The sequence below is a fragment of the Lacerta agilis genome, chromosome 1, assembly GCF_009819535.1.
Source record: "Lacerta agilis isolate rLacAgi1 chromosome 1, rLacAgi1.pri, whole genome shotgun sequence".
NCBI classification, from domain to species: Eukaryota; Metazoa; Chordata; class Lepidosauria; order Squamata; family Lacertidae; genus Lacerta; species Lacerta agilis.
In genome coordinates this window covers 110,456,276-110,472,505 of record NC_046312.1, presented here as the reverse complement: position 1 = coordinate 110,472,505, position 16,230 = coordinate 110,456,276, and the positions used below count along the sequence as shown (strand labels likewise).

At 40.6% G+C, this 16,230-nt stretch overlaps 2 protein-coding genes across 2 annotated transcripts in view; one reads left to right on the top strand and one right to left on the bottom strand.

The window, feature by feature from the left end:
* ITGA4 (integrin subunit alpha 4) overlaps window positions 1-4,239 on the top strand; it is a 52,599-nt gene extending 48,360 nt beyond the window's left edge. The window contains exons 26-28 of the mRNA XM_033167053.1: window positions 3-101; window positions 510-629; window positions 2,593-4,239. Of these exons, the coding sequence (XP_033022944.1) occupies window positions 3-101; window positions 510-629; window positions 2,593-2,700 (327 nt within the window). The 3' untranslated portion in view covers window positions 2,701-4,239. The remainder of the gene's footprint in view (window positions 1-2; window positions 102-509; window positions 630-2,592) is intronic.
* Window positions 4,240-5,211: 972 nt separating this feature from the next.
* CERKL (ceramide kinase like) overlaps window positions 5,212-16,230 on the bottom strand; it is a 44,645-nt gene continuing 33,626 nt past the window's right edge. The window contains exons 6-13 of the mRNA XM_033149753.1: window positions 13,632-13,706; window positions 11,792-11,969; window positions 11,207-11,266; window positions 10,701-10,726; window positions 10,516-10,624; window positions 8,649-8,745; window positions 7,089-7,261; window positions 5,212-5,520 (exon numbers count right to left, since the gene is read on the bottom strand). Of these exons, the coding sequence (XP_033005644.1) occupies window positions 5,439-5,520; window positions 7,089-7,261; window positions 8,649-8,745; window positions 10,516-10,624; window positions 10,701-10,726; window positions 11,207-11,266; window positions 11,792-11,969; window positions 13,632-13,706 (800 nt within the window). The 3' untranslated portion in view covers window positions 5,212-5,438. The remainder of the gene's footprint in view (window positions 5,521-7,088; window positions 7,262-8,648; window positions 8,746-10,515; window positions 10,625-10,700; window positions 10,727-11,206; window positions 11,267-11,791; window positions 11,970-13,631; window positions 13,707-16,230) is intronic.

The following is a 16,230-nucleotide window of genomic DNA, read 5'->3' as shown; positions in this document are numbered from 1 at the left end:
AGGATGCAGCTTCAGCACTTACATTTGAAGTAAAAGCGAGTGTTTCAGCAGATCAGAACCCTAAAGTCATTGAACTGCACAAGGACAAGCAAACTACACATGTAAGTATTTTTAAACAGCATTTGATTGGGGAAGCAGTATTTAGGCCAGTCGCATATGAGCTTCATTCAGGTGGTCCATGATGTGTCTGTAAAAATACAATCAAAAACCACACAGCCGTTGCTACAACAGGCACAAAAATGGTTAAGCGATCTTCCAAACCCTTAGCTGTTTTCAGCTGGAAAAGTTCATCTGGTTGTGCTGATGGAAGTGCACCATGGTGTTTCTTCTTTCTGTGCTCCTCCTAGCTGCCATTCCTCCTCTGGTCACTGCTGTGGATACACAATCTGACTGTCTAATTTGTACACCCTGAAGGATACAAGCCATATAGGTTCATGTGTATGAGAAACCTGGTACAGCCTCTATAGAATCCTTGATGGTTAACTGTTGGATCTTCTTTATTTGTGCAGGTCATTCTGGAGGGACTTCATAACCAAAAACCAAAACCTAGTGTAACGATGTTGATCATTGGAATGGGTTCACTAGTTGGAATTGCTTTGCTTTTGATTCTTGCATATATTTTATGGAAGGTAAGTACTGCAGATTTAATTCATACATCTATTTGCTTTTTGGACTGCCCCCCCCCCTAGATCTCATCACAATGGAAGAGTCACCCTTGCTTCCCCACTGCCCACAAATTTATTCTAAAATGCAGCTTTTATACTCATTTGAAGGATTTTTTTAAAAGTTATTTTTTTCATCGGAGGGAGGCTTTGGTCATTACATGGGTTGAGGAATGAGAAGCTTTTCTTCCCTGGAAAAGCTCCCACTTTCATTTCTAAAACAGTCATTGGTAAGTTATCACATCTGCAGAGCCAAACGTTTGGGGTAAAGTTAGGCAACAAAGCCTTTAACTCAGGGGTCCCCAAACTAAGGCCCGGGGGCTGGATTTGGCCCGTGGACGGTCCAGGAATCAGCGTGTTTTTACATGAGTAGAATGTGTCCTATTATTTAAAATGCATCTCTGGGTTATTTGTGGGGCATAAGAATTCGTTCATTTCCCCCCCAAAATAATAGTCCGGCCCCCCACAAGGTCTGAGGGACAGTGGACCGGCCCCCTGTTGAAAAAGCTTGCTGACCCCTGCTTTAACTCATATCTATCTTACCAAATAATGGCCTTTGAAGCATGATAGACATGCTGCAGTTTTCAGTGCCATTAGTGTTGATTATTTATTGGCAACCGCTGAAGAGAATGCTTTCTGGAAACTGAAAGTGCTACTTCCTGAACAGCCACCCTGCCAGCTGTTGTTGGACTCTATATCCCATTAGTCAGTGGGAGTTGCAGTCCAGGAACATCTGGGGAGGGCACACATTAGTTACAGTGTTAGAAACTGAGATATGAAAGCTAGGAGCCAAATGGCACCTTAAACCTAGGTTATGGGTGCAGCAACGGAATGTCTAGGCCAGGGGTAGACAACCTAAGGCCCGGGGGCCAGATCCGGCCCATGAATCAACATGTTTTTACATGAGTAGAATGTGTCCTTTTATTTAAAATGCATCTCTGGGTTATTTGTGGGACATAGGAATTCGTTCATTTCCCCCAAAAAAATATAGTCTGGCCCACCACATGGTCTGAGGGACGGTGGACTGGCCCACGGCTGAAAAAGGTTGCTGACCTCTGGTCTAGGCACACTTTTTTAAAAAATAAGAATACAAAGCTGAAAATGAATGAACTGCAGCTAAAATACTAAGTTCATTTTTTACATGGTCTACTCCTTCCCCTGCCCCCCCCCTAATATTCTTAAGAGGGTCTCTTCTTCAGTCTTCAGTGAGTAGCTGGAAGTGGGACGGCAGAAAAAGGCCCTCCTTTCCTTCCACTCTGCTGTTTTAATCTGAAATCTTAGGTGCAACTGCATCCAGAGCTCAAAAACTGCTTGCATTAATGAAATTCCCTGTTGAAAAATGCACCTAGAGCAATGGGAGTTTCGAACACTGATTAGTTAGCTCAGCTTTGGAAGAGGTTCTGCTTACACAGACAACTGCAGTGATCAGGGCTGCTTTAATTCAGTGGAAGAGGGCTATGTCCACACAGATAAGGGCCAAAAATAACTTGGCCGCTGCTGTTTTATACGATCTTCAACGTTTTCCCCCTTCTGTGTCTACACATTTATTTTCAAAGATGTACTCAAGTCTCTCCCAATTTTCTTTGAACATTTATTTATTTATTTCAAAACCTTGTTTTGAATACATTTTGGAACCTGTTAAACTGTTACTCATGTTTATATTTCTTTTTGATCATGCCCACTCATATAACATTACAGTGGTACCTCTGGTTGTGGACGGGATCCATTCCGAAGGCTTGGTGGATCCCGAGGTTTTCGCAACCAGAGAGACCGCTTCTGCGCATGGCAAAACCCGGTAGAATACTTCCAGGTTTGCCACTTACGCATCCCAAAGTTTACGTAACCAGAAATACTAATGTATAGTAAAATTGTAAATTTTATTTTTAGTTTCCAACATCATCTTCATAGGTTCTGAAATTGTATCTTCTAGGTTGGTTTCTTTACAAGAAAATATAAACTTCTTCCTCAAGAACAGAATGGAAGGGAAAGCTGGAGCTTTATAAACAGCAAACAAGAGGACACGAGTGACAACGATTAAAAGTTTTAATACGTAGTACATGGATAATTATTTTTTTTTAATTGAAGGCACCGTTTGCAAGAATTGACAAGTCATAAATCCTTGCCATGTATATATATCCAAGTGAAAAGAAAGATTTCACCTTTCTCAGCTTCCTACAATACAAATCATAGGATGTCTGAAGAAAAATGGCAAATATAAGTGAGACCACCAAAGATGAAGAAAAACCAGCGAAAACACTATGGAAGAGCTACTACTTGCTAAAACGCATTTGGGCCAGTTGAATCATACTTGAATTAAGAGTGCATAGCTCCACTGCCCAGGGATTCAGATGAATGTATAAAAAGGAACAACATTATGAACAGACTTGGGATGCAACAACCAACAGTACGTTTTTATATGATTAAAAACGCAACCCTTTCCCCCCTATCTACATCAGAGCTTAAATTGTCTAATGCACATCTGTATGAAAGGGACCCTACTAAATTAGGTGAATTTGGTCATCTGCACAATCAGTGTGTGGCCTTTTTCTTCCCCGTATAATCATGGGCTTGTAGGGCTGCAAACAAATTGGGCATTTTTCCAGGGCAAACCTGGACCCAAGACACAACATGAGCACAGCCTCCTCTACCCCAACACAGCATCTAATCTCTGTAGGGGACAGTGGTTTAGGAGTAAATCCAAGACCCTGGCCCTTTCCCTGGCGATGGTGGATGAGATTCAGCACAGGACCAAACTCCCTCGTTTCAGGGTTTCTGCTGGCTACCCCTGACAGTAGAGGTTTCCATCTCTCCAGCATTTCAGAAGCTTGGATAGGTCTGCCCCTTATGAAACTCAAGACTGCAGGATCCTTAGCAAATAGGGGGAGTTTTCATTCACAAGACAGCTGTCCCAACCAAAGCAGCCCCATCACCTGTGAACTGAAGCTGCGTGTGTTCATGGAACAAAACCTTCAGATCCAGGCATCTATGATTATTATTATTATTTTAATGTGCAGTCTTTAGATTCCAGTTTAACAGATATAATTTGAATTTGAATGCTCTAATTGGATATATTGAAGTAATTCTCCCCCCACTGACTTCTTTGATCAGGGAAATGTAGCAGTCGCATTCCTTCCATTCTATTTATTTTGTTTAAGAGCAGGTTTATATAAAGAAGTCTGAAATTATATTTAGAGCAGATTTTGTTGTTCAATATATTTTAATTACCATCTATTAAAATAGGGTTCGAGACAAAGGTGAAACACTGCACTTTAACCCCCAAATCATTGTGCTGTCACAAAGTATACCTCAAAGTTTAAAACAGCATTAAACACTCTGAAACATGGTACAAAAGTGATCTGGATCTACATTTTTTACCAATTCAATGACGCACAAATATTTAGAAAGCTGTCGTAATTTAACTTACAAACAAGGATAAAAGCGTCGTTATGAAAATAACGATAAAAGTTTGCATACAAATAAGATATGATAGCATATCAATTAAAAATGCTCCGCCGGTTAAAAATAAATAAATCCACATATCAATTGTAACTGCTCAGAGTCCAACTTCAATAAATTCACTTTTTTGTATTTGAAATATTTGTCAAATTATTCCAGAATACTTAGGAGGAGTAGAAATTACACTGAAATAGTTTTGTTGTCTTGCCCCCACCTTGAAGATTACCAGTGCAATCATATTCAATAAGAAGAAAATCCTACTATATTCAGGTGGAGTTACTCTCAGGTAAGCATGCACAGGAATACAGCCAAAAGGTGCAAGTACAGTTATGCTATAACATGTTTAACAGTAAAGGGACCCCTGACTGTTAGGTCCAGTTGTGGACGACTCTGGGGTTGCGGCGCTCATCTCATTTTACTGGCCGAGGGAGCAGGCGTACAGCTTCCTGGTCATGTGGCCAGCATGACAAAGCCGCTTCTGGCGAACCAGAGCAGTGCACAGAAATGCTGTTTACCTTCCCACCAGAGCGGTACCAATTTTTTTATTTGAACTTTGACATGATTTCGAACTGCTAGGTTGGCAGCAGCAGGGACCGAGCAGTGGGAGGTCACCCTGTCGCGGAGATTCGAACCGCCAACCTTCTGATCAGCAAGCCCTAGGCTCTGTGGTATAACCCACAGCGCCACCCACGTCCCTTATGTTTACTCGACTGTAATTGGCTCTCACAGGGCCACAATCCAAAATTAGGCATTTTTCTTAATTATTTGCATTAGGGAGGGATTGAAGATGGCATAAAGTTTAAGGGTCGTCTTAAACATTTAATGGAACACACTTTTTTCCAGCAGTACTGAAATGTGCAGAATGGTTTGCAGAACTGAAACAATGGAAGTTATAAAAATTAATGGGAAAAGCTAGACTCTCTGAGCAACGCATGGGAGCTTGGGTGAAGAATGCTACCCTGCCTAAAGTGTGCTTAGGTGGAGAGGCTTAAATGTTCTGCCTACTGCCTCTTTGAAAGAAGCAGAAAAACAGCTGCAGAACCCAATTTCCAGGGCCTCTCTTCTGCTGAAGAGCACACACAAGCCCATATCCTCCCACACCTTCCTTACCTGTGCAGCATATCCCTGCAGCACCTCTTCTCAGTCTCTGAAAAATGTCGATCAAGTATATAAAAATCATTCGGTTTTCCTGCAGAAATAAGTATGTGTTGGGGATTTGCCTCATCCAAGCTTGGGTTTCAATCTGCATCAGTCATATCCTATACAACTGAGTTGTTCGATTTAGCAGCAAAATCCATAATTTCTCTTCCTAAATGTTTTCTAAAGACAGCTGCATGATCCTTTTGGATTATCCACTGCATCAACACTCTTGCCATATAGATTAATTAATCGGGGATGTACCCTGGTAATAGGAAGAAAACAGGAAATCCATTACTTCTCTGCAGTATTGCTATGGCATTTTATCTGAGCACAGATTTACACATAGGATAAACTACAGAAAATTTAAAAATCCTCTTCCTGTTACAATCTAAACATTCCTCCTAAAGTTACTTTTCTAGATTATATGGGTCCGCCTTAGTGCCTGGGATATTTGTGTATGGAATTAATATGAATGGGTCATTCATGCAGCAAGCAAGCTCAGTAAAATTGAATTGACTCTGAACTGTGTAGCATCAATACTAAATACAGCACAAGTGAAATTTCAAGGACAGAGATTTTGAAGTCTGTCCTTCATGAGAAATAAACCAATGTTATCAGCTAGAACTGGACTATAGCATGAATCTCATACTGGTTTCAGTGGCCTGCTGAAGATTTTGTTACGCAATCACAACAGGCACAGGAACCGAATGCAGCAAGGAAGTAAAATCCAACTGCAATTTTGTGACATTTTCTGGCCTACAGGGCTATGCAAATATGGCCTAAAGCATTTATTAAAGAGAACAATGTATCATTAAATGATGTTGAAATGTGTCACTCAGCACTAAACTCTAGGCATAATGTGCATAATATGGGATTGCTATAATAAGTCTGCACTGCCCAATTTTGGCACACTGGATATGGACCTAACATCCACAGAACGCAATCTGTACCCTACAAAAATTCACATGTGGTCTATCAACAACAGCAACACACAGGTCTGAGCTGATGTGATTCTACTTCTATATCATGTGCAAGCTTTCCCCATCCCATGTACGGTTCTGGATAAAGAAGGCAGAGGAAAAGGCACTGAGCAGGGCTCAGCCGGCAGCATCAGGCTGGAGTCAGAAGCAAAGACCCACCCACGGATCCCAATATTACCAATGTCCCAGGAAGAAGGCAAAAGTACTTCGCTTAATGGAATAGTGGCTAAAGAAAGACTCATGCAGAAGCACAGTGAGGAATTCCAGAATTCCAGAGCTACAATAGCATCTATGCACCTCCATCAGGACTATGCATAAAATGGAGCAAGAATGCAGGGCTTAAGGAGAAGACCCAACATGGTTTTTGGATAAACTTGCCAATTCTCTAGTTCAGAGTCTTGAACTATGGCATAAAAAGGTAAAGGACCCCTAACAGTTAGGTCCAGTTGCGGACGACTCTGGGGTTGCGGCGCTCATCTCGCTTTACTGGCCGAGGGAGCTGGAGTATGGCTTCATGGTCATGTTGCCAGCATGACTAAGCCGCTTCTGATGAACTGGAGCAGCATATGGAAACGCTGTTTACTTTCCTGTCGGAGCAGTACCTATTTATCTACTTGCACTTTGGCATGCTTTCGAACTGCTAGGTTGGCAGGAGCAGACCGAACAACGGGAGCTCACCCCGTCGCTGGGATTCAAACTGCTGATCTTCTGGATTGGCAAGCCCTAGGCTCTGTGGTTTAACCCACAGTGCCACCCACATCCTGAACTATAGCGTACCGAACTTTAAAAAGCAGAGGAACAGCAGGCATTGATTAATCAATCAATCACATATCACTACACTTCACCCTACCGGACACAAACATCCGATGGCCATTCCATTAAATCTCCATCTATATTCCATGGGTAGTTCTTTTCTTCAGGATCTATGGAATTCAAGTTGTCTCTAGTGATGTGTTCCTTTCTAGTTCTTGATTGGACTTTTACCTCTTCAACAATGAAAGCTTCAACAAATGGAAAATTGAACTAACACACAAAAACAGAAGATACGATTTTGTAAATACAACAGGGCATTTCTCCCCCCCCCCACCCTTTATAGGATTTGTCTTATCTTATGCTTTCATTTCATTAAAGAAAAAAGATGGGGGTAATAATCTCAAATGACTCCATAGAGTTTAGCTGCATCTCCTTAAGCATGTAGTTTTAAAAGCAAAAGAACCAAGAAAGCCTGAGTTCCCCCCTGCTCTCATGTTTTCTGCCACCAATAACTCCTAAAGAGGACTTGCCTTACCCACTTCAATAAGCTGAAGGAAAGCTCCTTGTTTTCCTTTGGATTTATGGCAGCATGCATCGCACCAAGCCGCACATTGCAGTTCACTTTATCAGCCAGAATTTGTGCCCAAAGACAACGTGCCTTAGTGTGGCCTTAGCCTGGAGACTCAACACACTGGTCATTAATTTAGAATAGTCCTCCATCCCCTGTAACTCTTGAATCCCTTCCTTTCCAAATCTTGGGGTTGGGCAGGGAGAAAACTTTGGTCTTCCAGATGACGTTGGGCTACAACTCTCATCATCCCAAATCATTTGCCATGCTAGCTGAGGCTGCTGAGAGCCCCCAAAAACATATGGATTTTCAACCCAATTCAATGTGATGTTCTTCACTGCTGAGCACTACAGAATGAATCTGGATAAGCACCTTCCCCAAGACTCCAGATCTACTGAACTGGATGAGTGCTGTGTGTGTGTGTGTGTGTGTGTGTGTGTGTGTGTGTGTGTGTGTGTAGATATGCACACATGTATGCATTCTCAAACATGTACATTGAAGCTTTGTGGATAGATTGTGGTGTTTGACACTAGGTTGCCTGCTGCTTGTGTATGTTGTCCACCTGTGCTCTGCATATAGGTGAAACTGGAAAAAAAAAACAATAACCCCCCCCCCCCCACAAAATGTAGGGTCTCCACTTGCCATTAATCTCAGTGAAGTCTCTGTTTAAATACAATAGTGTTTCTAGTTTACCATGCCCACCCCCCCTTTTAAAATCAGTTTAGCAGCTTTACACTCCAGTAACTCCTGTATATAAGAACCATATATAACTAAACCACAACAGATGGATGGAAATAGGCTAATCGGTATTAGTCTGATTGGTGATTTTCAAAAATCAGATAAAAGTGGGCTAATCTACTGTGACAGGAGGTTAAGACTCCTTACCAAGGCACTACTATCTCCTGGAGCATTTACTTGGCATCTTAAAGTTTTGTCTGCTTCATCATGTTATGTTTTAGATACTCTTTTGGGGGGGAGGGGTGATGTATTGTGTACATTTCCATCCTCTCTGTCCTCTGTAGGGCACAGCGATTAAAGAAATCTAATCTAAACGAGTTTGGATTGCAGAAGTAATGAGTAAACCTTTACCTGGTTTTTCACACTAGCATATCTTTTCAGGTGCCTAACAAACTCCGAACGAGAAGTGTTTCGCACAACAATAAGCGCAATGCTTCCATCATCCAATCTAAAAATGACGTAGTTCAGTAAAGTATTGAGTTAACACAATTATCTTTGATCTCATTGTTGACTTATTCAGAATCTTCTATTTTTATTATCAGCGAGGTTACGGGTTATACTTATTTTCAGAATTAAATAAAAACTAACAAATTTTTAAAAATGGAACTACTTCATTGGCTCCATTACTTCTACCATGCCAATATTTTAAAATTAAAATGCTCAGTCCAAGCACCTCCACAGTGCTGATTGTCTTTCCTTCTTTCTCATTTGGGGGCAGCCTTTAGTAATTGACCTGTTGTGATTTGTTTTGATAACAAAACACCCTTCTGGTAAAATCAGAGGTGGGAACAGGAAAACGCTGGCACACCCTTCAGTTCTGTAAACGTAATGTTAACCAATAGTTTCTGTTCTAAACTTGGGAGTCTCCTGTATCTGTACAATTTTGTATGTTAAAAAAACCATTCTAACTTTATTTCTACATGACCCTTTTTACTTTGTTACTAAATCCAATGCCTGCCACAAATTCAGCCTAGCCAAAACAAGACACTCTACCCAAAATGAAAGGTAGGAGGCACTACAAGAAAGGAAAAGGAAACACATGCTGGATCAATTCCTCAACTGTGTGTACAGTGGGCGTGCAATCACCAGTCCCACTGGTGGCAGCTACTAACAAGTGAAACCCTTAAGGGCTTCAACTTACTTGACCTGAAGGAAATGCAGTAATTTTGTGGATTGTGCCAAGGATCCTACATTGGCCACAATGGGGAACACTAAAGAGACTGATGAGGACCCAAAGAGTTACCATACTTTTCCGTCTATAAGGCACCCCCATAGCTTTTTTTGTGGAGGATTGCCCAGAGTTGTTGAGTTTTTTTGGGGGGGGGGATTACCAAGGATTGCTGAGCTTTTTTAGGGGGGAATGCCGAAAATGGTTCACCCACACGTGTCGCAAAATCCACCTCCTGTCTGTCCCCTCAATGGCAGAAGCTGCCAATCGCCCGCCCAATTGCCGCAGCGTCAGCCAATCAACACCACCCATTGATGCAGCAACCAATAACACGCACAATAGTTGATGACAGCTGCGACAGCAACCAATCAAATGGCCACCCTATGCACTATCTATGTATAAGACGACCCCCACTTTTTATCATGATTTTTAAGGGAAAAAACCTAGTCTTATACACAGAAAAGTACGGCAATTCTCACAACCATAGTTTGATATCTACCCTGAGATTGTGAGCTCCGGTGGAAAATCTTAAAATTGCTTGTCTTCTGCACCATAGAAATCTTAACAGTTTTGTAAATACTGCAGTCAAACTATGTCAAAGAATCTCCGATAATAAGATCTGACTGATTTATTGTCATGATGATTTTATTGTAGTAACAAATACTGAAAACTGCAAAGAAAGAAAAGTATTGAAACAATCAATCAGTCAGATCTAAAGAACTAGATTTCCTATCAACAAGCCCCATGGAGATTATTACTTGATGACTACCACTTAAGTAAACTAATTTAATCACTGTAATTATCCAATGATTATTTCTAGGTGGGTGACCTCAGCTGCCTGCTCCAAAAACTGATTACAATTCCTGAGATTAGGGAGTCAATGGTAGTCCAACTCAACTATCTTCATCCCCCCCACCACCACACACACTATGAACCTCCGAGGGTCTAGACTGTTCATGACACAAGCACACATTCTTGGGAAAGCCAAGGTATTAGAATAAGTTGTCAGAATTTAGAGACATTACTCTAATTCTGTAAATCCTTACTGACCTGGTATTAGGTGCCAAGCCTCTTGGTGCCATTGAGCAGAGGCAAGGGATTGCCATAATACTCACGTTCAGGAAGTGACCCTGGATTCTGCGCCAGTGATCCCTGCTGTCTAAATATAACACCACACCGTATTACTTCAAGTAAAACCTAATTCTCCTGCTAAGTGATTAAACTTGGAAACTTACCAGATTTAAGTCTCTTTTGCTGCTTTCTAAAAATAAACGTATCGGATAAAATAATTAACAAGCACGGAACAACGTGGAGCAAAAAATAAAATAAAAACAAGCACAACTTGTTTGTGATTTAAATGAAATAAATTGAAGATTGAACACTCAGCTAGGAAATGCAAACTATTGTTTGAAATTTATTGATCTTAAGCACATTATTTGAAAACATCAGGAATTCTGATTAAAGCTTTTGGGGCAGAATGTGCTGGTGACAGCTCTGAACTACTTATAATAAAATCGGAAACAAGAATACCTAAGTACATGGTTAATCGTTTTCTTTAAGAAAACATGATCCATTTGCTGATCGATACAATGGTCCCAATCCAACTAATGCCTGTCACATTTAAATTGCACTGAAATCAAATAGCGCTTACATTCATTACAACTTAGCTGAAGTTGGGTTGCAACTGTTATGGGATAAAGTTTGGAATATGCAGACTTGTGGTTGTCTGAGTCTTACTTACTTATCCTCCTCCTGAGCATCTTGCTCCAAAGGTAGAAATGATAATTCACAATATTCTGGTCTAAGGACAGAACAAGATTGATTATATTATGTTTATTAGGTGTGCACACATCAAGGTTTAAACAATTACAATATTTTCTTCATGTTACTATGTTATAAGGTTTTCAGTGCAGTCCTATACATATCTATGTCACTGGATTTGGAGAACTGAATTTGGAAAGGTTTACTGACACGAAGCTGGGTATGATTGCAGCCCAACAGTAGTTATTAGTCTAGATCAGGAGTACCTAATTTGTGTCCCTCCAGATATTGTGGGATGACAATTTCAACCATTCCTGACCATCAGCCATGCTGGCTGGGGCTGATGGGAAATGACCTGACCACGGCTAGAAGGCCACTGGTCAGCCACTACTGGTCATTATTATCTGTATAATATTTACTGATGCTATCCAACTACAATCATTAAACTTTTGTAAGCTTGTAATAATATGAAATCGTGCATTTTGGTCCAAATGGTACAACTCCTTTTTTAAAAAATTCTAAAAACTAACACAAACATAATTTTAAAAAACCAAATTCATCGTACTTCAGACTTGCCAGTGTCTTGAGCACAGCAAAATCTTTTCGCTGACTTGATGGCATCCAACGATGCTTTTCAGCCAAAGCCAGAGCCCTTGATCCAAACCCAAACATTGATGAAAACCCAAAGCGAAGTAGCTTGGTTGGACTACTAAAAGTGCACACATCCACTGACTGTACATGCCCTGAAATGGTATCGTACACGTATTATTTCATTTTTTTCTCCACTTTCATCACAGGGCTCAAGGTGGCCCACAACCAAATTAGAGTCCTCAGTATTTAACAAATCAATTTACAAAGGCAATTAAAATATCTGCAAAGCCAGGACCCCTATATACTTTTCTGTCAATATTAAATTCCTAGATGAATAAAAATGTTCTGTTTTCTAACTCCAGCAAGCCACTCCAGTTAACCCATAAAGGTGGAAAATCTGTAACCTTCAACTGTGAAGTAGAGAGTTTACTTAGAATTCAGGTAAAATAGCACAAACACAAAGCAAACCTGTCAACATAATATAATAAACAAAGAGCACATTGATTTAAATGTGCCTTTACTACACTGAACTCTTTCCCCCTGCAAATAAACATAACTTATTTTGAGCAAAACTTGTACTGATTGAGGGCATTTCTACCCTATCTTTCAAACATATTTCGAGGGCAAATCTTAGTAATTCTAATTATTCCCATACCCACTGTTTCCCAATAAAGTGACAGTCTTACGTATAAGTCAGAAAGAAATTTATTTTTCCTAGTTAAATGTTTACCCACCGATTATACCTGGAACAGACTTTGGCACAAGGCATACAGAATGTGAGCATGAATCTGGAATGCTCTGTGATTTCAGACTCAAAATTCAGAGAGAGAGAGAGAATCAGAGAATTGTAGAGTTGGAAGGGACCATGCAAGTCATCTAGTCCAAACCCTACAATGCAGGATTTTTTAAAGCCCAAAGTGGGGCTCAAACCCACGACCCTGAGATTAAGAGTGAAACTGCCCCCAACGCCCTGCTAGCAAGAGTAGCAACTGCTACACCCTTTCACAAGAGGATGTGAGACAATAGAACAGTGGTAAGAAATGGGGGCAGGCAGAACACACAAAATAAGAGCATTCCTTAGAGTCCTTTGAGCCATTGTCACAGTGGGACAATGAGTCAGTGTTACTTAAGTGGGAGACCCAGCTGTGAAAGAAATAGTATGCAGTTCTCAATAGGCCAAAGGAAGAGTGTGAGTGCAAAGTGGACCATTTGTCACAAACCCTCCTTCCAAACAATGGCAAGAAATGTTCAAAGTAATGCTCTCTCTGAAAGGCAGGTGCCATGCTTAGCAGTAATTATAATGCCTAGAATTGGTCCTCTCTTTAGCTGTAATGCATACTGAAGACAAAGCTACTGCTCAATTTTATTCCAGAAATTAACAAGTAATGGCATTGTGCATTCATGTTGAGAAAACAATGCCAAGCATCTGACTAAGAAGTGCCACATCATTAGTTGAAACTAATATTACTAAATGCAAAAAGGTTCTGAAGTAACCTGAATGCAAACGTTCCTCTTCCTCAACCCACATGCACAAAGACAAGAGAAGGAAAGAGGTAGAGCTAGTCACATCCTACCAGAGGATATTGTAAACTGCCCTGTGATCTATGGACAAAGGGTGGTATAGAAATTTAATAAAATAAAAATAAAATCATCCTGCCCAGCAGATTGGAAATTAACTCCCTCCATCTTCCTCATGCAAATGCAGTATTTTCACCTTTGTATATTAGAAGTGTGAGTGCTCCTCCTAATGGAAATTAGCATTTTGTTTGTTAAATCAATTCATTTCCTAAGTATTTCAGATATAGGATACTTACCCATTATTATGTGCAGTGTTGCAGTTACTGTGTGTTGAATGCCATTCACAGTATATGCCAAAATATTTGTAGAACCTGTAAATATTCAACAGTGTGTCCAAGAATGAAAGCAAAGTGAATAAGATCATTCTACAAAAGAGAATATTTCAAAATGAATCCTCTAAGGCAAGCCAGTGGGGAGCTGAATTCCTTTAGTAAAAGCATTTGCCCAAGTGAATTGATTTCTATAATGTAAAGTTATGGCAGTGTCTCACAACCAGATGTTAAAGAAGGCTTAACAAGTTTGAAGCATACAGTGCTACCGCCGGTTATGTACTTAGTTCGTTCCAGAGCCGAAACCATTCTTAACATGAGGTGCGCTTTTGCTAATGGGGCCTCCCGCTGCTGCCATGCTGCCGGTGCGCAATTTCTGTTCTCATTCTGGGGCAAAGTTCACAACTAGGGGCATCTACTTCTGGGTTAGAGGAGCTCGTTACCTGAAGCATTCGTAAGGAGGGCAGTACGTAACCCGAGGTTCCACTGTACCTCCTTGTGGAAGACAATTCTTGCCCCTTTTTCTTTCCCCTTGTACCCCAGCACTACCTCTGATGCTGTTCCAGAGGATCCCCCCCCCAACTCTCCAGAGGAGCTTTCCAGGGGGCACAGGAGACTACAGGGCAAAGGAGGAAACAGCAAAAAAATTGCCTCTTCCTGCCATTCCTCCAGCAGACGTGACCTACGAACAGAACTTCATTCACAGGAAGTCTGACTCCAGCCCATGTTGCTTCAGCGGCCAACGTTCAGTTCAACTTTTCCTTTCTGGGGTTCTTGCAATAGAATTTGAAAGCCAGCCATGACCTGACCTGTTTCCGTTTACTACTCTGGCTTTAACCTAGGACAAGAGTGAGTTTCCACAGCTTAATATGTCTGTTACACAGATCCTAAACATGCACCTAGAAGTGCTCCAGTTGTGTGCGTGTGGTTGTTGTTGTTTTTTGACATAACAAGTTATGCTATGCCAAGGTCAAAGTACATAAAACCTTTGGATCTCAGCAATCCTTGTGTGAAAGATGCAAATTTTAATTAAATATTAAAATGCAGCCTCCCTCCACGAAACAAAGGCTCCAGATAATGTATTATTTTGATCTTTTCTGCAGTCCCATGATATCATTACTGCGCTGGTGATCAACATATATTTGGTCCTAGCAATAATACTAGCATGCAAACAAATAACTGTAACTAAAGGCTACTTATTGCATGGAAATAAAGGATTGTATCTAGGCTAAATTATAATACAGTCCTAACATACATGTATACTCAAAAGTCACATTGAGTTCAGCAGGACTTACTCCCAAGGTGACTATGTATAGGGCTGCAGTCCTAGTTGCACTAAGGTCCATTAAAATCAATCTAAAAATTTAATCACAGCTATGTTAAGTTCCACAGATTTCAATGGGAACTAAGCGCAACTAACGTAGCCTGGATCCAAGCCAATGGATTTCTCATTTCCCAAGTGACAGCACTATGCAGAGGTAATTAAAAGACTGCTTATTAATGACAATGTCGAGGCTTCTTATGCTGTGGTGTTTCCCAACATATTACAAAGGACAATTTTTTTAATGGACAACACTACCAATAAAATGAAACTTCTGTTCCAATGCTTCTGCCCCTGCTAACCAAACCTTCTCCTAAAGTTTGCTAAAGTGCGGGAGAGAGGAAAAAAAGTACCAGTTCACGTAAAGCCTGACTGATGAAGGTACCAGACAGAAATTGTGGGGGAAAATGTCTTTGGAAGTGCAAGCACTCCTGCAGAACAATTAACTTAATTAACCAGACAACATGAATATTCATAAGTCTTTTAATGTCTCCACCACATCCAAACAGATAAATGTGATGTAATGACTTCCTAGTCAAGCATATCTAAGAATCACACGAAAGCTGTACCAACACTGCGGTTCTTTGCCCAAACTATCATGGAAATTGAAAATCTCGTTAACAATATATTATTCTCCACAAATTAATTGGAAGCAGGAAATAACGTAAGTGAATGATTCAGGGCTATGAGATTTACAGTCAATATATATAAAATTCCTCTGTTTCATAACAATTAATCTGCTTTCCCCCCCCCCCAGTCCTTCCAGTTTCCTCCAAATCCCTCTGTATGGTTCCTGAGCTGTAGTTCCCATAGCAACAAACACTATTCCTAAATAGCCAGCAGTACCACCACAGGCTTCCTCCACCCGACTGGTTTTATTTTGACCACAGTATAGCAGCTTGTTATGTTGGTCTAACGAAACCTTTCTTCCGTTGTTTTTTTTCTTAAGGAAAACTACGGTTTAGCACAATGCCGACTGACTGTTAACATTCTAGAACTGGGTGTTAGTTTTCTACTCAGAATTGATTTTAATAACCAGCTAAGCTAAAACTCAGGTTTTGTGATTCTGCATAAAACTAACATTCTTATAGCATGAAGCATGTCATTCAAGACTGACTGTAGCATTTCCATGATAAAACAATTAACACTTGAGCTGGATACCAATTTAAATTAGTCTCATAAGCTTGCAGTATCTCTCTCACTTGTAATACCCAAGTTATTTTTAATACAGAGAATAGAGCTGGG